This window comes from Megalobrama amblycephala, linkage group LG9 (genome assembly GCF_018812025.1).
Source record: "Megalobrama amblycephala isolate DHTTF-2021 linkage group LG9, ASM1881202v1, whole genome shotgun sequence".
In the NCBI taxonomy this organism is placed as follows: domain Eukaryota; kingdom Metazoa; phylum Chordata; class Actinopteri; order Cypriniformes; family Xenocyprididae; genus Megalobrama; species Megalobrama amblycephala.
Genome location: NC_063052.1, coordinates 3,220,596 through 3,245,500, shown reverse-complemented (window position 1 = coordinate 3,245,500; position 24,905 = coordinate 3,220,596). Strand labels below are relative to the sequence as shown.

At 37.6% G+C, this 24,905-nt stretch overlaps 1 protein-coding gene across 1 annotated transcript in view; it reads right to left on the bottom strand.

Annotated features, from left to right (window-relative positions):
• nsun2 (NOP2/Sun RNA methyltransferase 2) overlaps positions 1-24,905 on the bottom strand; it is a 29,639-nt gene that overhangs the window by 3,719 nt on the left and 1,015 nt on the right. The window contains exons 3-18 of the mRNA XM_048201222.1: positions 18,090-18,194; positions 17,869-17,974; positions 16,192-16,263; positions 15,981-16,065; positions 15,704-15,896; positions 11,105-11,179; positions 10,536-10,666; positions 10,098-10,171; positions 9,083-9,213; positions 7,148-7,244; positions 6,722-6,930; positions 5,780-5,872; positions 5,160-5,295; positions 2,946-3,026; positions 2,096-2,234; positions 1,714-1,753 (exon numbers count right to left, since the gene is read on the bottom strand). Of these exons, the coding sequence (XP_048057179.1) occupies positions 1,714-1,753; positions 2,096-2,234; positions 2,946-3,026; positions 5,160-5,295; positions 5,780-5,872; positions 6,722-6,930; positions 7,148-7,244; positions 9,083-9,213; positions 10,098-10,171; positions 10,536-10,666; positions 11,105-11,179; positions 15,704-15,896; positions 15,981-16,065; positions 16,192-16,263; positions 17,869-17,974; positions 18,090-18,194 (1,767 nt within the window). The remainder of the gene's footprint in view (positions 1-1,713; positions 1,754-2,095; positions 2,235-2,945; positions 3,027-5,159; positions 5,296-5,779; positions 5,873-6,721; positions 6,931-7,147; positions 7,245-9,082; positions 9,214-10,097; positions 10,172-10,535; positions 10,667-11,104; positions 11,180-15,703; positions 15,897-15,980; positions 16,066-16,191; positions 16,264-17,868; positions 17,975-18,089; positions 18,195-24,905) is intronic.

The following is a 24,905-nucleotide window of genomic DNA, read 5'->3' as shown; positions in this document are numbered from 1 at the left end:
GGGCTCTGGCTGGGCCACTCGAGGACATTCACAGAAGTTGTCCCGCAGCCACTACTTTGTCATCTTGGCTGTGTGCTTCAGGGTCGTTGTCCTGTTGGAAGATGAACCTTCACCCCAGTCTGAGGTCCAGAGCACTCTGGAGCAGGTTTTCATCAAGGACGTCTCTGTACATTGCTGCCACAACCGTACTTCACTGTAGGGATGGTATTGGCCAGGTGATGAGCGGTGCCTGGTTTCCTCCAGACATGACACTTGGTATTTAAGTGTTCAATCTTTGTTTCATCAGACCAGAGAATTTTGTTTCTCATGGTTTGAGAGTCCTTCAGGGGCCTTTTGGGCTTAAGAGTGGCTTCCGTCTGGCCACTCTACCACACAGGCCTAATTGGTGGAGTGCTGCAGAGATGGTTGTTCTTCTGGAAGGTTCTCCTCTCTCCACAGAGAAACGCTGGAGCTCTGTCAGAGTGACCATCAGGTTCTTGTTCACCTCCCTGACTAAGGCACTTCTCCTCCTGATTGCTCAGTTTGGCCAGGCGGCCCGCTCTAGGAAGAGTCCTGGTGGTTCCAAACTTCTTCCATTTACGGATGATGGAGGCCACTGTGCTCAATGCTGCAGAAAACTTTCTGTACCCTTCCCCAGATCTGTGCTTCAATACAATCCTGTCTTGGAGGTCTACAGACAATTCCTTGGACTTCATGGTGTGGTTTGTGCTCTGACATGCACTGTTAACTATCGAAACCTTATATAAACAGGAGTGTGCCTTTCCAAAATCATGTCTAATCAACTGAAATAACCACAGGTGGACTCCAATCAAGTTGTAGAAAAATCTCAAGGATGATCAGTGGAAACAGTATGCACCTGACCTCAATTTTGAGTGTCAAGGCAAAGACTGTGATTACTTATCTACATGTGATTTTCTCATTTTTTTTTTTTTTTAATAAATTTGAAAAAATTTCAAACTTCTTTCACGTTGTCATTATGGGGTATTGTTTGTAGAATTTTGAGGAAAATAATAAATTTAATCCCTTATCGAATAAGGCTGTAATATAAAATGTGGAAAAAGTGAAGCGCTGTGAATACTTTCCAGATGCACTGTACCAGTTTGCAATATCAAGCAGCATAATGAGTTGTTTTGCACAGCTAAAAATAACTGGAAACAGATGACACTGGAAGTCAGACACATTCAATTTACAAATGGCCGTGCCCACTCTTGCCTTAAAAATAAGGTGGACAGCCACCACATATTAAGAATTACCAGAATGTATTGTGATAAGGTCAGTGAAAAAAAGATTCTAAATTGAAAGGGATTATTCTATCTGTGTGCCAAGCATTTAAATATTTATTTTTAGAAATTTCTCATAATATTGTGTTGTTAGCTTAGCAACATGCTAACATCTTTACTGGAATCAACTGAAGTCATGTCTGTTGTGTGTTTCATTGAGAGCTGCGAACCTCTTGTATTCCAAACCAGTCACGTAAAGGTTACATTTTGGTTAGGATGTTGCCTTAGAAGGTAGCTGCCAATGTTGGTAGTAGACAGCGAGGCAGTTCACTAGGATCTGAAACAAAGCTACGATCTGTCATATGGAAGAATGCGGCACAGACTGCAGACTAAATTAGAGCTCAAGTCCAAAAGGTTCTTTACTTTTTGCAAAAAAAAAAAAAAAAAAAAAAAAAAGATGGTAATAATATGAATTAAGAACATGATCACTTACTTTGGATCTGGTAGGTAACGTAAAACAATGCTGCCCATTTCTGGAGAAAGAGAATGTATGAATTTCAGAGCAATATTTTAACATTAGTGATGTTAGCAGCATGACACAAATGTCAGGCCTTTATTGTCTGTAACATGACCCTGAACTTTATCAAAGGGATTCAAGGTCAAAAGGTTCTAGACACATTGACAAGTGACAACAGAAATTACTATATATGTAAAAAATGTGCAGGAATTTTTTAAATGCATACATTAATGCATCAATGCATAAATTAAAATGGTATATTTCTAATTAGTGTGTGTTATTATAGCAATGACTTTCACTCATCTTTTCAGCATTCAAACCTATACATTTTAACAAAGAATTCATGAATGGCACTGACCAAGTTTCTTGGCCTGACTGTGTGCATCATCTCCAAGCTTGCTAAGGAAGGGGTTCTCCTGCGTGAGGAGCACCTTCACGTCCTCCACGCTGATGTTGATGATTCGGGCTCTGATGTAGGGGCACAGTGTGTAAATACCCTAGAGAAAAGACATCAGTTGTGTGTCAAGGATTGAATCTTCTCTTTCACACACACAGCCTTTCCAGCTCTGAGAAAAGTACGTAGCATCAGAATGATTAAGTCTAGTTCAAAATGCATTTCTCTATTTTATTCCCATTAATTCAGCCATGGACACATTTTAATCTATTTCTTCATCTATGGGAAGACAGAAAATACACATACACAAATTCACATAACAGATCCTCTTCTAGTTAAAAATCAATACACAGTTGTGGAAAATGGTAATGGAAGTTCCCTCTAGACCAGACAGAAAAGCAAGCTGAGGTTATTAACAGCATGTTGAGATTAACTCATTTCCCAATAGACCACAGAACCTAGTTTTTGAGCAAAAAACATCAGAGACATCTGAGCGTTGCTTTAATTATAGACAGATTACTGCAGCACGACTTAATTTCCAAAGCCTTTTCGGTTAAAATTGCATGTGAAATACAATCATTATACCTTGCAGAAAGATCCTTGGGATTAGGCTGCTGCTTCTCAACTTTTAAAAATAATTGATTTTAAAAGATTTTTTATGATGAAATGACTACACAACATGTATATTCAAGTCCAGTATTAATGCATATCACACAATTTTCAATATTTTGGTTGTATGCAATGCTCATACATAAGTAATTCAAACAACTACTACATAAAACATTTACATTAAACTATTTTTAAACACACCCACCTCCTGGGCCAGTCTGAAAGCACAACCAAACTGTTCTCCATCAGTATTTCTGGACCAGACCTTCACTCCTGTGTTTATAACCTGCAGAAAACAGAATATGTGAGAAGTCTCCACTGACAACAGCATTTTAATATTTTATTTTATTTTATTTTTATTTATAAATAATATTTTATAATATTTTAATTTTATTTCATTATTATTAATTATATACATTAAAGAGTGCATTAGTATAAGTAATAATACTCTTAATAATAATAATAATAATAATAATAATAATAACAACATAATATTACTATTATCAGTTGTAGAGGTGTGACGAGATCTCGTCACAAGATCTCGCGAGACTAAAATGATATATAATATGACAGCTATTTTAGGCTGGGCAAAGAAAAAATTGGTCTTATTTGCACTTTGAATATTGAGAGTGCGATTATGGTTGCACTTATTGTAAAGTGTTACCATAAAACTGAATAACAGTTTTCTCTTAATCTTAAGCACAAACAATAAGGTTTCATTTGTTAACATTAGTTAATGCACTGTGAACTATCAACTAACAATGAATTACTATTTTTATTAAATAACAAAGATGAATAAATACTGTAGCAAATATATTGCTCATTGTTAGTTGATGTTGGTTAATTAATGTTAATAAATGAGACCTTATTGTAAAGTGTTACCATTTTTATTTATACTGTTTTATTTCTATGATCAGTTTGTGGAAAGGAGTTCAGTTAGGAGGTCAAAAGTTGTAGAAGCTCATAAATCATGTACAGTAATGTCTGAAGAGACTGAAATCATACAGAAGAGAAGTCAGTCAGTTGAGTTAGTGGCAAAATCTTATACAGTACTTGAGTATTGTTGTCTTTTACTGCATATGATAATTCATACTCAGAAAGTAGAACTGAAATGACTTTCATTACAAGATGATTAGTTAAAACATTTTGCCACTGAGGATTTCTTAAAAATAGTGTGAAAAAATCTCGTCTCGTGAACTCAATCTCGAGTCTCATCTCGTGAGATACCCGTCTCGTCACACCCCTAATCAGTAGTAAAAGTAGTAACAACAACAACAACAAAAACTACTAGTAGTAGTAATCATAATAATAATAATCATAATAATCATAATCATAATCATAATAATAATAATAATAATAATAATTAAAAAATGGAATATTTGTACTATTAACTACATTATATCACCAAAAGTTTTGGGACACCTGCCTTTACGTGTACATGAACTTTAATGACATCCCATTCTTAATCCGTAGGGTTTAATATGGAGTTGGTCCACCCTTTGCAGCTAAAACAGCTTCAACTCTTCTGGGAAGGCTTTCCACAAGATTTAGGAGTGTGTTTATGGGAATTTTTGACCCTTCTAGAAGCGCATTCTTTTACAAATGTTTGTAGAAGCAGTCTGCATGCCTAGGTGCTTGATTTTATACACCTTTGGCCATGTAAGAGATTGGAACACCTGAATTCAATTATTTGGAGGGGTGTCCCAATACTTTTGTCAATATAGAGCATCTATTATTTACACCAAAGAAACAGTTAAAATGAACTTTTATCCTGGTTTTAATTCATTTAAAAAAAATAAATACCCTGACTGGGACAATTTATAAATAATATTAATAATAATAAATAAATAAACAAATAAATATTAAAAAAATAATCATTCATGATAAAATAAGCAAAAATACTCATTTATTATACATGTATATACACACATTATATATATATATATATATATATATATATATATATATATATATATATATATATATATATATATATATATATATATATATATATATATATATGTGTGTGTGTATATATAGAACTACCCAAATACCATATTAAAACATGCTAATTCCTCAAAGCACAAATAATGCAACAAAGGATGAGGTGTATAAGTATTTACAGTGTGGTTCTTTGTTCTAACGTAACTCCAGTGATGCCTGTTTACATTAGCAGCAGATGGTTGTTTCATACTTGATGAATGTGAAGGCACTAGAGCACAGATAGAGATGAGATCATAGTGAGGCTGCTGTTCCCATCTGCCTATACGCCATCCTCAATCACTGCTAGCACTGATGAAGGACCTTCAGAGAGAGAGAGAGTGTGTGTGTGTGTGTGTGTGTGTGTGTGTGTGTGTGTGTGTGTGTGTGTGTGTGTGTGTGTGTGTGTGTGTGTGTGTGTGTGTTTGCACGCTCTTGCCTTCATTCTCTCACTGTTGTTGAGCAGAACATTGCGGAGCTCTTTAGACACCATGTACAGGTGCCTCTTCTTTCCTTCGTGGGTTCGAGTCAACACGTTAAGCTTGGGGAAATCTGGAGACAGGTTGTAGAAAGCTCTGGAGCAGACAAAGAAATATGACAGGATAAAATAAATGATGGTTAAACAGAGGGAAATAAAATGCACATATGCGCACAGCACTAAACACGCTGCGACATATGGAGCAGAGGCGTTGTCTCCCACAAGTCAAAATGGCGGGTTGCCAGCGCTGTGGCACTGTGCATCTGTGTGAGAAAATAAATAAAATTCATCACAAACAAAAGACAAAGTCACAATGACTGAATGATAATGATCACATCATCCATTCATGTGATTGGTCACATTGGATGAATAGCGTAATAATGAGTGGTTATCTATTTTTACACAAATGAACAAAGCTCCAGCCTACTCAGAGTGTGTATATTCTGGCAGGGCAAACACACAGTGGCATCAGACAAATACTGCATAAAAAAAAAACCCACAAGCAAGATATGAGAGCGTTTGTAAAAACCGTATTTGTGTTGAGCAGCGAGGTTTTGTAAATGGAGAGGAGAGGCACTCACTGGATGGGAGGAAAGATGGGGTCATCCTCTGTCAGAAACACAAAAGGATCCTCTTTGAAGCCAAAGAGTTTCATCTTCTTTGGAGGAGGGGGGCTGGAACAGAAAGAGCACTTCATGTCAATAGGGAGCAAAATAACTAACATTGTCCACCAGGGGGCACTGAAATCGACACTACACATTCGTTTGGAATGGAAAAATATCTTCCCATTAAAGAATACTGCACAGTTGCTGCAAGTCCACCATTATGCCTACCTAGTATGTGAAACAGATTCTGCACTGATTTAGGAATCTACATGTGGTCACATAATCACACAAGTATAATTCACATGACACTGTGTCAGCTGTAACTCAAAATAGAACAGCATCATGTTTTTCTTAAATATGGCTTTTATTTTCCCAGCAAGGAGCCATTTTGAAGTCGGCATGAAACGGATGTTGCTTTCGTTTTTTTCTTCCCTATTGTGATGTATATCCAAGTGAAACAGGGATTGATCGGGATTGATTGGATCACTGTGGTTTGCTATTGCTGTGATGTCATGTGAGTGACAGGTTGTCCTGCCCTCGTGCCAGTAAACATTATCAGAGAAGAAAAGAGATGTCTTTGGAAGAGGGAGACGAAGTTATTTTGACTGAAGATTACGAGCACATGAAATGTAAAAAAAAATATGTGCAATGATAAATCATTTAGAATAAATACTGAAATATTCCATAAAATAAGAATTGTCCATTTTGATTTCCTGGTGACTTAAAGAGTAACTCAAGTAGTTTCCAGCTGGAAATATTATTTTGCATTAAATAATAATAATAATAATAATAATAATAATAATAATAATAATACTACACACAGAAAGAACAAAACAAATTAAAAGCTGAGAGAACAATAGGGTGACTAGAAGAGGTAAAGGTGTACGCCCACATATACACCTGGCTGAGGACACTCACCCACACACATTGTCTTTCTTGACCTCTGAAGGGTCAGGGGTATCTAGGACAGACGGGTTTCCCTCTGCAGGAGTCTCGCCCTCCACTGCTTCAACAGGGGTGTCAGTGGATGAGCCGTCTGCTGGAGGAACCTCAGCAGGAAACGCCCCCATCTGCAGCTCCTCAGCGGGAGCCACATCACTGGAGGCGTTCACATCCTTATTACGAAGCTACAGAAACACAGACAAAGAAAGAATAGAGACAACGGTATTGATGTATACAATAGTTTCGCCATTTCAAATGCAATGACAAATAAGATGGATTTATCCACCTTTAAGAAAATGGGCTTGTTAGTAAAACGGTCAAGAATGAAAAAAAAGATACCATACAACTTGCTCCATTTGCATTTTATATGATATGATATAATAAGTCTGCATTTTCTAATACCTTTGGGTAACGGCGGTTCCATGGCATGGGCGCCTTCTTCACCAACACAGCCACAAAAAACCCGCCGGTGTTCTGGTGATGGGGCAGTATTCTCATACTGAAAACACAAATCAAAGCACCATAACACTGTTACAACTAAAAATCTGTAAATTGGGTTCACACACCCAGAGAGTTTACTTCAATGTTGGTATTGCTCCGCTAGTACTGTGGTGGTATACTACCATCTGGTGGAGAGTTTTCGTAAAACACACTATAGCACCAGGGGTGTCCAACCCTGCTCCTGGAGAGCTACCATCCTGCAGACTTCAGTTCCAACCCTGCTCCAACACACCTGTCTGTAATTATCAAGGAACCCTGAACACATTGATTAGCTGGTTCAGGTGTGTTTGAATGGGGTTGGAGCTGAAATCTGCAGGATGGTAGCTCTCTAGGAGCAGGGTTGGACACCCCTGCCCTAGAGGCTTGTAAAGAAAGGGTTTTAAAGGAAAACTTTAAAAATAGCCTAATTTTCCAACTCCCCTAGAGTTAAACAGTTGAATTTTACCATTTTCGAATCCATTCAGCCTATCTCCGGGTCTGGCGATACCACTTTTAGCATAGCTTAGCATAGTTCATTGAATCTGATGAGACCAATAGCATCTCGCTCAAAAAAATGACCAAAGAGTTGATATTTTTCCTATTTAAAACTTGACTCTTCTGTAGTTACATCGTGTACTAAGACCAACGGAAAATAAAAAGTTGCGATTTTCTAGGCCGATATGGCTAGGAACTATACTCTCATTCCGGTGTAATAATCAAGGAACTTAGCTGCAGTACCATGGGTGCAGCAGGCGCAATGATATTACGCACAGCCTGTGACCCCCTGTTTGCACAGGGAGCATGCCTTGCAACCATGGAGACATTTGTGAGAGGCGCTGCATAATATTGCGCCTGCTGCACCCATGGTATGGCAGCAAAGTTCCTTGATTATTAAGCTGGAATGAGAGTATAGTTCCAAGTCATATTGGCCTAGAAAATTGCAACTTTTCATTTTCCGTCAGTCTTAGTATACAATGTAACTACAGAAGAGTGGTACCGCCAGACCCGGAGATCGGCTGAAGGGATTCGAAAACGATAAAACTCAACTGTTTAACTCTAGGGGAGTTGGAAAATTAGCCTATTTTCAAACAAAGTGGAGTGTTCCTTTAAAGGTCCTGTTTTCCGTGGTTTTTTGAAGCTTTGATTGTGTTTATAGTGTGCAATATAACATGTGTTCATGTTTCGCGTGTAAAAAAAACACAGTATTTTTCACATAATTTACTTATCTGTATACCGCTGTTTCCACTGTCATAAAAACGGGCTGATGACTTCCTTGTTCTATGAAGTCCCTCCTTTAGAAATACGTAACGAGTTCTGATTGTGCCAGCGGTTCCTGTGTTGTGATTCGACAGCTCTGAGCGCACCGTGCCCGGAAAAGTCACGCCTCTTACCATAACGTGGAGATGCATGCGCTCAGTGTTATTGTAAACATGTCTTTAATTTTACCCTATCAATTTGAGCCGGAATCAGACCCGGTGATTGGACTGCGGGATGAAAATAACAGCGTTTCGACGACATGGCGACAAACACACTCTACAAACGCAACGCTTGTGTATTCCTGTGGGCGGAGGTTAGTCAAAAAACTGTTTTAGTGACGTCATTAAAGAAGGAAGTAGAGGGATATAGTCCAAACTGGCCGTTCGATGTAGGCGACTTCTGTTAAATAAAATATCTCGCTTGGCTTTGAACTTTGAGCTTTAAAATTTTACAGATTTTATTTATACTCTGACAACAACATTACACACTAACTAAAGTTTGAAACATGGGATCACGAAGAACGGGACCTTTAAGTTTGTGATATTACATAAGACACATGTGAGATAAAAAAAAAAATAAATAAATAAAAAAAAAACTTGCCATCTCTCCAGTCTCATATTCGCCAGCTTCTCGGGGTCTGCTGGTGGAAACATGGTGGGTCTGATCTGGGTGTGTCGGCTTGTTGGCACCTCTGACCAGTCAGAGTACCATTGACCCTCTTTCGTCATTACCTATGTAAGAGCAGGGAGTTTGATTACCTTTCAAAGATTTGGGGTCAGTTTTTTATAAAATAAATTAATATTTCCATTCAGAGAAGATGCATTAAATTGATCAAAAGTGACAAAGATATTTATAATGGTACAAAAGAATTCTATTTCAAAACATTATCATGGTTTCCACAAAAACATTAGGTAGCATTACGGTTTACAACAGATAATAAGAAATGTTTCCTGACCACCACATTGGCTAATTACAATGATTTCTGAAGGATCATGTGACACTACTGGAGACTGGAGTAATGATGCTTAAAATTCAGCACCGTACAATAACAAAGTAATTTTTTTTGGGGGGGGGGGGGGGGGTGTACTTGGACAGGAAAATTTCTAAGATGCAGCATCACACATGGAATATTCTCATTGAAAATAAGGATCAAAATCACGATGGGCCTTCAGTTTTTGTGAAGTGCAGTTTTACAAAGAGATGCAGTTTCACAATGCAGCTTCATTAAAATTTAATCGCCAGTACGTGTGGCACAAAGTTAATTTTGGACCAGCTTTATTTTGTAGACTACCCACTAAGTTGCCAATCGCCAATCACATGCCTTATTTTCTCTGGTTTCAGACAGAATATTCGATTTGATTAGGGGGGTTAATCACAGGTGTAGACATGTTATTTTAATATAGCATTACCAATATATTTTGGACTATCACAGCAGCAAAACAGCCTTACTGTGGCCCTCGCTCCAGTGAGAGCCCCAGTTACAAACAGTCTAATGCCCCTGCTGCAGTGACTGAAGAGAAATGACTGCGCTAACGCAACAGACAGAAACCAATGCAGACTCAAAACAGCATGAATAGAAATTGATATCAGAGAGTGGAGGCTAAAAGTTCATTACTTTCCAAGATGTTATTCCAGGCATATATTTGAGTCCTGGGAGATCTACAGAGGCATCTGCTAACTCTAAAGCACCTGAGAAAGAAACAGAAGAGGGAAGAAACCACAGAAGGGAGAGGGATCAGAAAAAGCAGAACAAAATTGCATTTCCCACAGGTTTTGTATTTTATATCAATAAAGATACACATAACACAAACAAAACGGCTGAAATCTATGTAAGGGTGAATCTCAGCAACACGGTTATCGTTATCTAAAACCATAAACCATATGTGTTACTTGGTACAAAATACACTTTCAGTTATACAATTTAAATGATGACTTATGACTCTTTAGTTTAACACAAAGTACTAAAATAACTAAAACAAATTAATAAACTACATAGACATTTAAAAACAAAAACTGAAGAGAAAAACAAACAAAAAAAACCCAGCAGACATACCTTCACTCTTCTCCAGCAGGGCAGCGATGACCGCTTCATCCTCGATGGGGTTCAGAGAGCAGGTGGAGTACACCATCCTGCCCCCTACTGCCAGCTGCTCCACACCTCGCACTGCGATCCTTATCTGCAGCCTGACAGACAATGAGACAAATTGAAAATACACATACTTAGAGCATAACAAACTGTTCTGCAACCTCAGAATGGAGAGACAGCAAACCACACAGAGAGAGCAAGAGCAAGAGCCCCATGCTGACAGTGCAACAAAGAAATTAGATGCAACATCTTGTTTCAGTAATCAGGTACAGAAAACACTCCTCCAGCAAACACATCACCGCTAATTCACTGCCACTGCAAAATAGCTAAAGCTCCAGACGCAATGATCATCATGCATCAAGATTTGGGTTTATCTGAGAGCATGAAGGCTCTAGGACGTGTTCAGAATGGAGTACTAGTGTACTGCTAACAAAACAGTATACTCTGTGGTACAGAAGTATGACACTTTGTTGTCACAGGACTTCAATACAGTTGTGTCACAAAAATAGACTATACTTGTACTATACTGGTCTTACCCATGGAGCTGCAGGCTGTTGCTGGTTGTCCATTTTTTCCACACGTCAATGTTTTTCCTCATCGTTCCATCTCCACTGTATAGATAAAGGTGCTGATTTTATTGTATGCAGTTTAATTGTAACTCCATATCAGATCATTTCATGTGTCTGTCAGGCACAAAGCAGACTTATAATCAGTTGTTCTTCACAATAAAAAAAGATTCATTACCACATTTTTTTCCTTCATGTAATTTTAAACTGGACTCGATAACTTAAGAGAGTTTCCTGTGGTCATATGAAATCATATGGTATTTTTTTAAATCGATTACATCAGTGTTTGGTTAAGGAAGCAATTTCTGAATCAAGGAAACTACAGTCCTATGCGGGCACAAACACAAGCCATAATTACACCTTTAAAGTCAACTTCAAATAATTTCATCGACTGAGAGAAAAAGTTTACATGGCAAAACCAGGCTGACCACACTGTGTATGTGTAATATGTTTGGCCTGCTGGTACTGAGCAGACTGTATTGTGCTTGGCACCTGATTCTGCTGCAGGCCAAGTATAGACTCCACCAATTATAAACTCTGCTATATGATGTTACATGCCGGGAAGAGGTTCACAGCTCAACCGAAAACACAGCTCTGGCGTGTATGTGTGCCTCTATTATTGTGATCCCTATATTTACATGATCACAACTTTATATCTCTGTACAAGAAAGCAGCATATTACGCTTTTTTACATTTCCTTTAGTGTGTAATGTTGCTGCAAAGTTACAAAACAAAAAAAAGGGAGTTCTTACAGGAATATACATTTCACAATATTCATCATTTAAATAATTCTCGCCCATTGGATACACAAAAAAAAGGACATGCCTGGTTGAGTTATGTTAGTAGTGTTGAAACTCGTGGTTATGGTAAGAGGCATGACATTTCCGAGACGTTCTAAGCGGTTGACAACCGATCACAACACGCTGGTCCAGCTGACCAATCAGCACACGGTGCTTTTTGGAAGGAGGGGCTTCATACAAGGTGCTACAATAATGTAAAATGTGTGAAAAATAATGTTTTTTGAACATTGAAGCATGAAAACTAATCTAGCAGACACCCCAAAACAATAATGAAGACTTTGAAAAAGTGCATAAAATGTCCCCTTTAATAACCCACGTTAAAAGAACCTAGATTGACCACTTTGCAGCTTATTTTGGCCTATGACCACTTAGAAAGGAGGAGACCATCTGATGACAATTTAAAACCAATAATTACATAGAAACCAGCCTATTAGGTTGAAGCTTTTGCGAAGTGGAAAGATCACAGTATTTTATGTTTTTCCTAAAAAATCTGGCAGGTAGAAACACATTACAGATGTTAATGCTAATCAGACTTATTTTAAGTTGGGTTGGATGGGTTTGTACAGTGTTATTTTTAAGGATGCGCCGATTTGATACTCGGTATCGGTATTGGCTCAGATACTGCCATTATTTGCCACATAGGTCAAACAAGACAGAGCCAAATCCAATTTGTGCGTATACTATTCTTTGTTATTGTTAAGCCCCACAAAAGGCACAAAAACATTATAAAGCACCATAAAGTTTTCGTGCACTATATTCCAAGTGTTCTGAAGCTATTCCATAGTTTAATGTGAGGTATAAATGAATATTTAAATCGTTAAAGTTGACAAATGCTTTCCTCCGCTGCGGCTGTGCCATTCTATATTCCGCATTTAAACTGCGTGTTCATTCAGTTATGACAGTCAACATGCTGAAACACTCTCCAAGATGATTCAATGTTCCTAACTTCCTATTAGTATGCTTGATCTGAAGATAAAGGATTATGGTTTTGCATAAAAGGACCATCTTGCTGGAGTTTACTGCGGTTTCTAAATTATGCTACTTTCTCCCAGGTGTCTGTTAGATCACAACTGGAGTAGAGAAGCACTATGAATTTATGCGAGTGATTATCAGTTCAACACACAGTGGTATAGAAATTCTACATTAATTATAAAATAAAAAAATGGTATTGAGCATCCCTAGATATTTTAGTAGTATTAGCTTTTATTTTTATATTTTAAATTTTCATGTAAGTAATTTTGATATGGGTTTGTCATTTTTATTAGTTTGTGTTTTATATACATTTCTATTTAGCTTGAAATTATATTTACCACTTTTAGTAATTTTAATACTTCACTTTAGTACTTATTTTAAGATATTTGAAAGGTGCCCTAGAACTTTTTAAAAAAAGATGTAATATAAGTCTAAGGTGTCCCCTGAATGTGTCTGTGAAGTTTCAGCTCAAAATACCCAATAGATTTTTTTTAATTCATTTTTTTAACTGCCTATTTTGGGGCATCATTATAAATGGGCCGCTTCAGGGCTACTGGCCCTTTAATTCTCATGCTCCACGCCCACGGAGCTCGCGCTTGCCTTGAACAGTGCATAAACAAAGCTTACACAGCTAATATAGCCCTCAAATGGATCTTTACAAAGTGTTCGTCATGCATGCGTCGGAATTATGTGAGTATTGTATACTGTTATATTGTTTACATTTGATTCTGAATGAATTTGAGGCTGTGCTCCGTGGCTAACGGCTAATGCTAAACTGTTGGAGAGATTTATAAAGAATGAAGTTGTGTTTATGAATTATACAGACTGCAAGAGTTTAATAATGAAAATAGCGACGGCTCTTGTCTCCGTGAATACAGTAAGAAACGGATGGTAACTTTAACCACATTTAACAGTACATTAGCAACATGCTAACAAAACATTTAGAAAGACAATTTACAAATATCACTAAAACTATCATGATCTCATTAATCATGTCAGTTATTATTGCTCCATCTGCCATTTTTCGCTATTGTTCTTGCTTGCTTACATAGTCTGATTGATTTGGTTGTGCAGATCCAGACGTTAATACTGGCTGCCCTTGTGTAATGCCTTTCATAATGTTGGGAACATGGGCTGGCATATGCAAATATTGGGGGCATACACCCCGACTGTTACGTAACAGTCGGTGTTATGTTGAGATTCGCCTGTTCTTCAGGAGGTCTTTTAAACAAATGAGATTTATATAAGGAGGAGGAAACAATGGAGTTTGAGACTCACTGTATGTCATTTCCATGTACTGAACTCTTGTTATTTGACTATGCCAAGATAAATTAAATTTTTCATTCGAGGGCACATTTAAAATAAAATTTGTTTCAGTTTGCTCATTTTCATTTAAGCTTCTCCATCTAATACATGCAACGTCAACTGGCGGCCCGCGGGCCAAATCCGGCCCGCCCTAGATTTCCATCCGGCCCCCAGAATAATACTGAATTCAGGAATAGCCTTGTAAGAGGAAAAAGTTTAGGGCTGGTCCGAATACCATTTTTTTAATGAACATCGACTATTCGAAGCTTCGGAGAGAGGGGCTGAACATATTTTTCTCTCTAATAAAGGCAGGAATCTGTGTCTGTATGTCCGTTTGCATTTTTATTATTTCGAGAACCGTTCATCCAATCGACTTCACAAGGGAGTGCAGTGTCGCATTTGGTGCAATATAGATGGACACGCGAGACGCGACACATTCAGAATTAATAAACTTTTAGTAAACTACAGTTAGAGCAGCGCGAGCGAGAAGCGGAGCACCTCACGCGGGCAGGGCTTATGCTCCGAGAACGGACACTGCACTAGTGATATAAAACGCACACACACAGGTCTGCTAAATTAAGCAATACTTTTAAGGTAGTCTAATATTTTTCTGACTAACAAATTGACACAGAAATTTAAATAAAGAAAAACGAAATTAAGTTAAATTAAAAACGAGATTAATTTAGATTGATAATAACGGGTAAAAATGCTAATACATTTTCTTTCTATTATTCTATTTTCCACAATGTCAAAGCAACAAAACACAAGCTCAGACATGCACAAACTCCGCTGTTCTGCGCTCTAGCCAGAGAACACTCCCGTTGCTGGAACACGCGTCGGTTCTATTTCTAGCATGCACGCGTTTTCTGCGTGGCTCGAGCGCGCCTGAGACGCGTGTCTCAGTGTGCAAACTCCAACCTGTTAAATATGGGAGCCGAAATAAAAACGGATACGCCACGCCGGTGTCGCCGGCCTTATTCAAGGGGGAATGAGAACCGTTTTTTATTTTTAAATCTAACGAAACAAAAAGCCTTCTGAAAAGTAGCTTGTGCCATAGCCTGCCTTCAGTCAAGAATGACGATAAACGCGTTCTCTCATTGAACATCTTTTATTGCTCATTTTTTCACAAATGTCAAAATTTTCCTTGCCTGGGATTTGCGCACAATTGCGTGACAGTGATGGACAGCTTGACAGCCTCACAAATATGAAGCCTAATATATCGCTATCGCCCCTGGTGGCTTGCTGCAGTACAGGTAATATGTAAAAAATAACATAAATTTGGAATTAGAATTAGTATATCAAATAATAACATATTAGGATACAATTCAAATTTTATTTTATATTACGAGTATCTGGCCCTTACAGTGTCTGCAGTGAAAAATTCTGGCCCTTGGACAAATATAGTTGATGACCCCTGATCTAATATTTTCATTGAAAAACTGAAGTAGCATCTCTGGGTCAAAGCAGAGACCCTCATCATAAAATTCCTCACCTGCAAGGTACATCACACAGGATACGGTCATAAAACAGGACGTCCTTCTTCCCATCCTGATCAAAGTGCAGACGTGGAATGCTAGATGCATCATGGTTTACCACCATAATACATGGACTGTTTAATCTCTTGGCCTGGTGGACCAGCAGGTAACAGCGCTTATTATCCACATCATTGGCAATTACAAAACCCTCTGGAGACACAGAAGAGATGAAGGACAACTAAAAGATATGATCATTCCAAATCTGTATTGGATATATAGAGAGTAATGGTTTACCAGGGAAAGGCACATCCATATCAGAGTGAAGCATCTCTATTAGTTGAGCAGTTTTTGATCCTGGAGCAGCACACATGTCCAGAATCTAGGTTATACAATCCAGAAGTGATAGAACAAATTATACAAATTCTCCCAGTGCAGAACACACACTATAGAAAAAACATTATATTGGTATTTAAGGAAACTCATGATGGTGTGGTTGAAGATGTACCTTATGTTGAGGCTCAATTTTCAGTAGAAGAGGAGGAATCATACTGACTGCTTCCTGTCTGCTAATATTACCCTGATGGAGTAAATAAGATTAAGAAAAAAGCTACCATTTATGGTTGATCAATAAATTATATTATATTTGCATTTATTAGTTCTTTTAAACTGCTTAGACACATTTCTCAATACTTGGGTCACTTTTTCAAAAATCTTCATACAATTTTCAGCTTACAGCAGTTAACTTCACATTCAAAATGCACTAAAACTACCAAAACACTTGTCTCAAATCAACACATTCTTCCATAACACTACCAAAGGTTGTCAACTAACAAACACACTTTGTCACTCAAAGCAATTACCTGAGAAAACCCCACTAACATACGGTAGAATTAAACAATGTAAAGTTTCTTTACAAAACAAGAACGACACTACAACAAGCTTCTTCCCAGGTTGGTGACATCACAAACCTCAAAATTTACATAAACCCTGCCCCCAAGAACATGCAATAAAGGGGGCGAGGACTAGGGCTGCACGATTAATCGCATGCTATTCTCACGCGCATTTCGTCAGTAAAGCCGGTTCCCTGATTACCGCTAAATCGCCATCACCTGTTTTTAAACGCAACGCCTTTTAATAGACGGAGCCGTAGTTCACGGACAAGCCACGCAATATCGCGTTCATTATCGCAGGCGATTCATCTGCGATATGAACGCGATATTGCGTGGCTTTTCAGTGACCTACGGCTCTGTCTATTAAATGCCGCTTCATTTGAAAGCAGGTGATGGCGATTTAGCGGTAATCAGGGAACCGGCTTTACTGACGAAATGCGCGTGAGAATAGCATGCGATTAATCGTGCAGCCCTAGCGAGGACATATTGGGCTGCTTTAGAGAAGAGGAACAGTTGTAGTAGAGTGTAAGATTTTCCAGTTTTTTTTGTTGTTTAGTAACCAAAGTGTGAGCTGTTAAAGCTCCGCCCTCTTCTGGAAAGGGGGCTGGGAGCAGAAGCTCATTTGCATTTAAAGGGACACAAAAAATGTGCGTTTTTGCTCACACCTAATTAGGTGCAAATGGGGGGTATTTTCTGTGGGGTATTTTGAGCTGAAACATCACAGACACATTCTGGGGACAACAGAGACTTATATTACATCTTGTAAAAGGGGCATTATAGGTCCCCTTTAAGATTTCCCCTTTTGTATAGATGGTAATGAAATTGAAAAACTAACCCCTATGTGGGTGTTCAGCTACATTTAATTGTATTGATAGCATTTAATTTTTTTAAATTCAAAATATATTTCAATATGGTATTACTGTAGAAATATAGCAAATTGCTGTCTTATTCAATTTTGTATTATGTTAGGTTTTGAACTTAAGTTTTTAAAGGGTATGTAACCATGCAAATTGGCCTGTTTGAGGCGGTTGTCTCCAAGTGAGAAATGTATTCATGTAATTTGAAAGATGTATTCATTGAATCCTTTTTGTGGCCAAGCAATTATAAATAATCCACAGTTTAGCCCACATTGACTGTTGTTGTGCTCACTATGTGAAGAATTTTGGAAAAAAAAAAAGAAGAGACCCAAGTATTGAGAAATGTGTTGACTGTAAACACCAATGAATATCTGCAGATACATGCCTTGGAGAAGTGCACCAACAAGGATCAGACATTAAGGTGTTTTTTTTTACCGATTCAGTTTCGCTGACCAAGAACTGGTGGAATTTCTCCAGGAGTGGAGACTTGCGTAGGATCTTTCTGCTCAGATTAGTGTGCCACGCCAGTTCATCAGGATACCTATAACAGCACAATAGAGTAAAGATCAGATCTGAAGTACTATGTTCTACAGATTTCCAGGTATATTTAAAAGTAATTCACAAGTAAAACACAAACTAATTGTTTTCAATCTTACCAACTAAGGGGCTGAGGAGCCTCAATCTTCTGCCCGTCCACCTCAAGATCTTGTACCTCTTTGAAGTATTTCTCTTTAAGAGTATGAAGGATTTCTTTTGCATGACTGATTGCAGGAGATGAGAAAGAGAAAAACATTATCGCATAATTGTATGTCCTCTGAACTACTAATGAAAGTTGTTTACCAATATGGCCTCAGTGGAACCTGAAGTCTCAGACCTTTCTAACGATATGCGTTTTTTCAAAATTAGGTAAAGATTTACTTATAAAATAGTGCAGTAAATTTTGTACAACATGAAACATGACACTGCCCACTTTTAAAAAATAATTAATATACATGGTAAAGCAATGTCCAATTTCAAAATGGTTCTCACGGGATGAATTTTATCTTCAGAGTTGGCATGAAACAGAAGTTGTGATAGTCTTATCTTCTCATTGTGACATAGGCCCTGTCCCAAAAGGCACCCTAAACTATTGCGGTCTTCCTCCGCACCATCGTGTGGTAATGCCTTACGGACTGTCAGGAAGATTTCTGCTGCAGAGCTTGGCAAAAGTGTGTATCGAGGACGCATATCTACAAAGGGGGCACTCGCGAACACCCTTCTGAGACCTTAAATTGACAAATGGGACATTCTACAGTCTCGTGGACTTAACGGACATGCATACGCAGCAGCCACTGTTAGTCCACAAGACAAATTGCTATGAAGTGTGCCATTTTGGAACGGGGGAAAATGTGAAAAGTGTATCAAAATATATAAAAGTGGCAAGAAAAAAAGAAAAAAAAAATAATAATTTTATGACTAAAACCTCCTAATTGAAGTTTTTTTTTTTTTTTTTCTTTTTTTTTTTTTCCCACATTGAGGAAAGATAACGTCATTGTTTTACAACTTGACAAGTCCAATTCTAGAATGGCAACTAGTAAAAAGTCGTTGTCTCCCCTAAAATTGCCTGTGGGTGGCAAACGTCTCAAAACACTCGAGGACGACGTAGCCTCAAATGTTAGCCATGCAATCGAAGCACAACAAGAAGCTATGCGCGAAATGGTTTCCCGCATGTTGACAGAGGCAATAAAATCCATGCTTAATATCTTTAATGTCTTTATTAATTGTGTTAAATCGTTCTTTGAAAGAAGAAATAGATTCCTTGAGTCAAGGTATGCTGTCAATTACAACGAAAGTGGACAATCTCCAAGGCAGTTTATGCAAAACAAAAAAAAACAAAAAAGATACAAACTTTTGCCTGTCTCAGCTTGACCAGATGCAGCGAAAATGCAACGACCTCGAAGACCAGTCAGTGTCTTCGATGCTGATTAACCAGACGCAACAATGTCTGCCTGGTTAATCTACCAACAGGAATGGAAGGGGATGATCCTGTTGGCTTTCTACAGAAAATGCTACCTAAATGGATCCCCGACCTCACGGCGCGCTCAAGCCTGATCGAGATTGATAGAGCTCATCGTGTTTACAATACGCAATACATGGTATCACAGGTCCTTCATCCTGCTCTCAGTTACGAAATGGTTTGATCCTGGTTCACAGTCTTCATGGAAACAAATAGAAAAAGAGCGCATTTCACCAATTCGTTTGCACGATTTTTTATTTTCAGGCCTTTCACTCAGGAAGTGTTTATTTTATTACGGTACAATACTTTCCTATACCCTCTAAATATTTAAAAAGATAGAAGCCCATTTATCATCTAAAACTATATGGCACACCCATACTCCTATTTGGCACAATTTGAATTTACTTTCTGGCGGACAACCTTTTGTGCAGCCATCCTGGGCTATAAAAGGTATTCTAACATTAAATGACATAAAAGGAGAGGATTCAATCCTGGATTTGAGACAATTGAAAGATTTAAAATTTTCACATAACACTTTATTTTTATATTTTAAATTACTTGCAGTGTTAAAAGCCCATAGGTACCTTAGGGTAAAAACTCACCCAGTGGTGAACTAGATTTGCAATGCACCAAGCACAAGAACTGTTTCATATTTTTTTTTCCTCTAAGCATTGGCTGCATTCTTTACTGGAGATACTATATCTGGAACTGTCATCTGCATGGACTAATCACGCTAAGCCTGTATCTTTGTCAAGGTGGAAGAATTGGATATCTAAGTCAAAGAAATTTAGATACTTAATCTGCAGCTACTGCTTCTGCTGTTATGATTATTGTTACTATTTTATATTTTTATTAATTTACGTATTATAAATTTTTTATTATTACTATTATTTATTTTAAATTCCATTTTATTTATATAATTATATGTATGTTTGTAGGTCTGTCTCGTTTCTATCTTGTATTATGTTTATCCGTCCAAGTCCTGAGAGCAACAGGTTGGGTGAGGGAAGGGGGGAGGGTATGGTATTGCAAAATGTTCTGAATGTTCTGTATGTTCTCTCAAAAAAACAACAACAACAACAACAACAACAACAACAACAACAACAACAACAACAACAACAACAACAACAACAACAACAACAACAACAACAACAACAACAACAACAACAACAACAACAACAACAACAACAACAACAACAACAACAACAACAAACCCCCCCACTGATTTACAAAAAACAAAAGTTTGGACACGGTAAGATTTTTAATGTTTTAAAAAGAAGTTTCGTCTGCTCACCAAGGCTGCATTTGTTTAATTAAAAATACAGTAAAAACAGTAACATTGTAAAATATTACTACAATTTAAATTCAATGTTCCATTTGAAAATATTTAAAAATGTAATTTATTCTTGTGTTGGAAACGCTGAATTTTCAGCATCATTACTCGAGTATTCAGTGTCACATGATCCTTCGAAATCCTTCTAATATGATGATTTGATGCTCAAGAAACATTCATTGTGTACAATTATACAAAATATTTGCGTACATTATTTCTTTTTCATAATTCTTTGATAAATAGAGAGTTCAAAAGAACAGCATTTATCTGAAATACAAAGCTTTTGTAACATTATACACTACCGTTCAAAAGTTTGGGGTCAGTAAGAATTCTTATTTTAATTTTTTTTTTGAAAAGAATTTTTTTTTTAACATTTTTTTTCAGCAAGAATGCATTAAATCAAGTGTCAGTAAAGACATTTATAATGTTACAATTAAGATTATATTTCAAATAAATGCTGTTCTTTTGAACTTTCTATTCATCAAAGAAACCTAAAAAATAAATATTGTACAAAACAATTTTGTACAATTGTACACAATAAATGTTTCTTGAGCATCAAATCATCATATTAGAATGATTTCTGAAGGATCATGTGACACTGAAGACTGGAGTAATGATGCTGAATGCAGATTCAGCGTTTGCCAAGACAAGAATAGAATTACATTTTCAAATATTTTCAAATAGGAACAGTTACTTTAAATTGTAATAATATTTCACAATATTACGGTTTTTACTGTATTTTTTAATTAAAGGTGCCCTCGAATGAAAAATTGAATTTATCTTGGCATAGTTAAATAACAAGAGTTCAGTACATGGAAATGACATACAGTGAGTCTCAAACTCCATTGTTTCCTCCTTCTTACATAAATCTCATTTGTTTAAAAGACCTCCGGAAAACAGGCGAATCTCAACATAACACCGACTGTTACGTAACAGTCGGGGTGTACGCCCCCAATATTTGCATATGCCAGCCCATGTTCCCAACATTATGAAAGGCATTACACAAGGGCAGAACGTCTGGATGTGCACAGCTGAATCATCAGACTAGGTAAGCAAGCAAGGACAATAGCAAAAAATGGTAGATGGAGCAATAATAACTGACATGATTCATAATAACATGATTTTTTAGTTATATTTGTAAATTGTCTTTCTAAATGTTTCGTTAGCATGTTGCTAATGTACTGTTAAATGTGGTTAAAGTTACCATCGTTTCTTACTGTATTCACGGAGACAAGAGCCGTCGCTATTTTCATTATTAAACCCTTGCAGTCTGTATAATGCATAAACACAACTTCATTCTTTATAAATCTCTCCAACAGTGTAGCATTAGCCGTTAGCCACGGAGCACAGCCTCAAACTCATTCAGAATCAATGTAAACATCAAAATAAACACTGTACTTACGCAATTAGACATGACGAACACTTTGTAAAGATCCATTTTGAGGGTTATATTAGCTGTTTGAACTTTATGTTGTTTAAGGCAAGCGCAAGCTCTTGGGGCGTGGAGCACGAGATTTAAAGGGCCACACACCCTGAATCGGCTCATTTCTATTTATGCCCCAAAATAGGCAGTTAAAAAAATGAATTAAAAAAAAATCTATGGGGTATTTTGAGCTGAAACTTCACAGACACATTCAGGGGACACCTTAGACTTATATTACATCTTTTAAAAAAAAGTTCTAGGGCACCTTTAAATAAATGCAGCCTTGGTGAGCAGATGAAACTTCTTTTTAAAACATTAAAAATCTTACCGTGTCCAAACTTTTGACTGGTAGTGTACATAGTGAAGTACACAGAATCACTCATTACAACTAACAGTAAACAAATATATAAAGACCTTATGCTTTTTCAGGTGATGCTTAATAAACCAGTAAACTTTATATCCGTAAATCAACTCCGATGAACTGTAATAAAGTGCTCACATCTTCATTACTAGGGGTGGTTAATCTGTCTGATTTCCCGATTCGATTCGATTACGATTATTGAAGTCCCGATTCGATTACAGTCGATTTTCGATTATTAACGATTCTCGATAAGCGATTATTGATTTTCCATTTCACAACAGTAAACGAAAATACACTACAAAGTGATTGCAGTATTAAAAAAAAGTCAGCTACTGAATTACTTAACTCTTTTATTGAGTAACAACAACTCAAAGCACTTTCTGTGTCGTGTAGTTATAACTTCAGAATTATTTGTATGTAGCTTATGTTCTGTAGAACACAGAAATGAATACATCACATTGTGTTGTGACTCATCAAGTTGAACTAAACAATAACAAATAAATGAAAGGCTTATTTCCTTTAGGAAGTAGATCAGAACCAACATACTGTAGAAATTGGACAATTTTCTTCTAGAAAGACAACGTGTTCAGGTGGAGGAAGACTGCAGGTTGCAGTCGAAACATGTCAAGGTAAAGAAAAAGTTTTTTCTCCACCTGAACACCTTGTCTTTCTAGAAGAAAATTGTCCAATTTAATCATTAAGACGACAAAATGAACATTTTTGAACAACTTACTGTAGCTTCAGCTTATATACTGTACTGTAGAACACAGTGACAAAATGCAACACACTAACTTGTGAGCAATCAAGTTGTACTAAACATACATAGCTCTGGAATGACCAGATTCTTATGGAGGAAGACCAGCTGGTCCACATGTTGTGGCGTGAGTGTGCTCCGTTGTGCTGACAATTTTGTCATATCGTGGAGAGTTCGCTGATTCGGTGGGATGACGGGCTTCAGGCGGTCGTCTTTAACCCACCCTGCCTCCTCTGGATGAAAGCGGGAAATGTGGGCCCTCAAGTTGCTCGTATTGCCGCAGTACTTCAGTTTAGTGTGGCAGTGTCGACAGACGGCATGCGTTTTATCGAGCCCGATCACACGAAAATGCGTATAAATAGTACGAGTTTGTAATCTCGTAGAATATATACGCCAAAATGAGTTTTCGCGTGCATATGATACGCACTTTATGGCGTATTATACGTACGAACCCCCCACCCCCATCCTACCCAAGAGCGCATCATATACACGCCATAAAGTGCGTATCATATGCACGCGAAAAATCTGCGTACCATAAGCACGCCAATATATTCTACGAGATTACAAACTCGTACTATTGATACGCATTCTCATGTGATCATGTTGGTTTTATCAACATGTTTAGAGCTCCTGCCATGAAAACCAAACTGAATCCACACGCTTGCTTTGAGCCCAGATGGAACTGGGTGGATCGGTTGGTTGATCGTTCCTGGTTCTTCCATTTTACACACCTGCTCTGGCTGCCGTTACACGTGCTTGCTAACTGGAACTGGGCGCGATCGTGACGTTCAACTCCCAGTATAACATTTTTTACAAAATAAAATAATGCAAAAAAATTTTTTTTTTTAAATAAATAAAAAAATCGATTTTTGAAAATTTAATAATCGATTCATACTTGTCCATAACATACTCGCGATTAATCAATAATCGTTTTTTTTCACCACCCCTATTCATTACTGCCGCATCCAGTATCACTCTGGAGGCTGTAAGCTGATCACAAACAGTTTACTGATCTATCCTTAAGAAACAACTTTTTAGCACAACCTCTGTTTCGTATTGTCTCTTTGTATTGACATTCGTTCACAAAGCAGTCCGGTGTGAAATGATTTGCGCAGACATAAACGAATTTCGGTAGAGTTGAGGGAGCATTTTCTTCGAAAACAAAATGAATCCACCTCCTCTTTAGCAGCTCAGATTGAGGGAGTAAATGGAGAGAGCTATGTGGATTAATCCATCCAGCTACAGAGCTCCTAAAATGCTTGGGAGACATTCTCATCAGTGCAGCAATGGCGGACTTTGTACAACTGGCTGTGAACTCGCTCAAGGCGGTTCTATGTTAAAACGGCAGTGTCTGTCAACATTCGTGGGCGGGGCCTGTGGCTAATGTGACGTCACATTGCCAGGGATCTGGAAACGGCTTGTTCTGAGACATGCTTATGATTTATGGGGAGTGAGTGGATTTTTATCATTATAGGGTGGTTGTGTACACACACTGCCAACACACATTATGTCCAAACACCATGCAAAAGTGAATTGTACATAATAGGTCCCCTTTAAGCTTTCGAATGATACCTAATTTATGATGATTACTAAAATATGTGATAG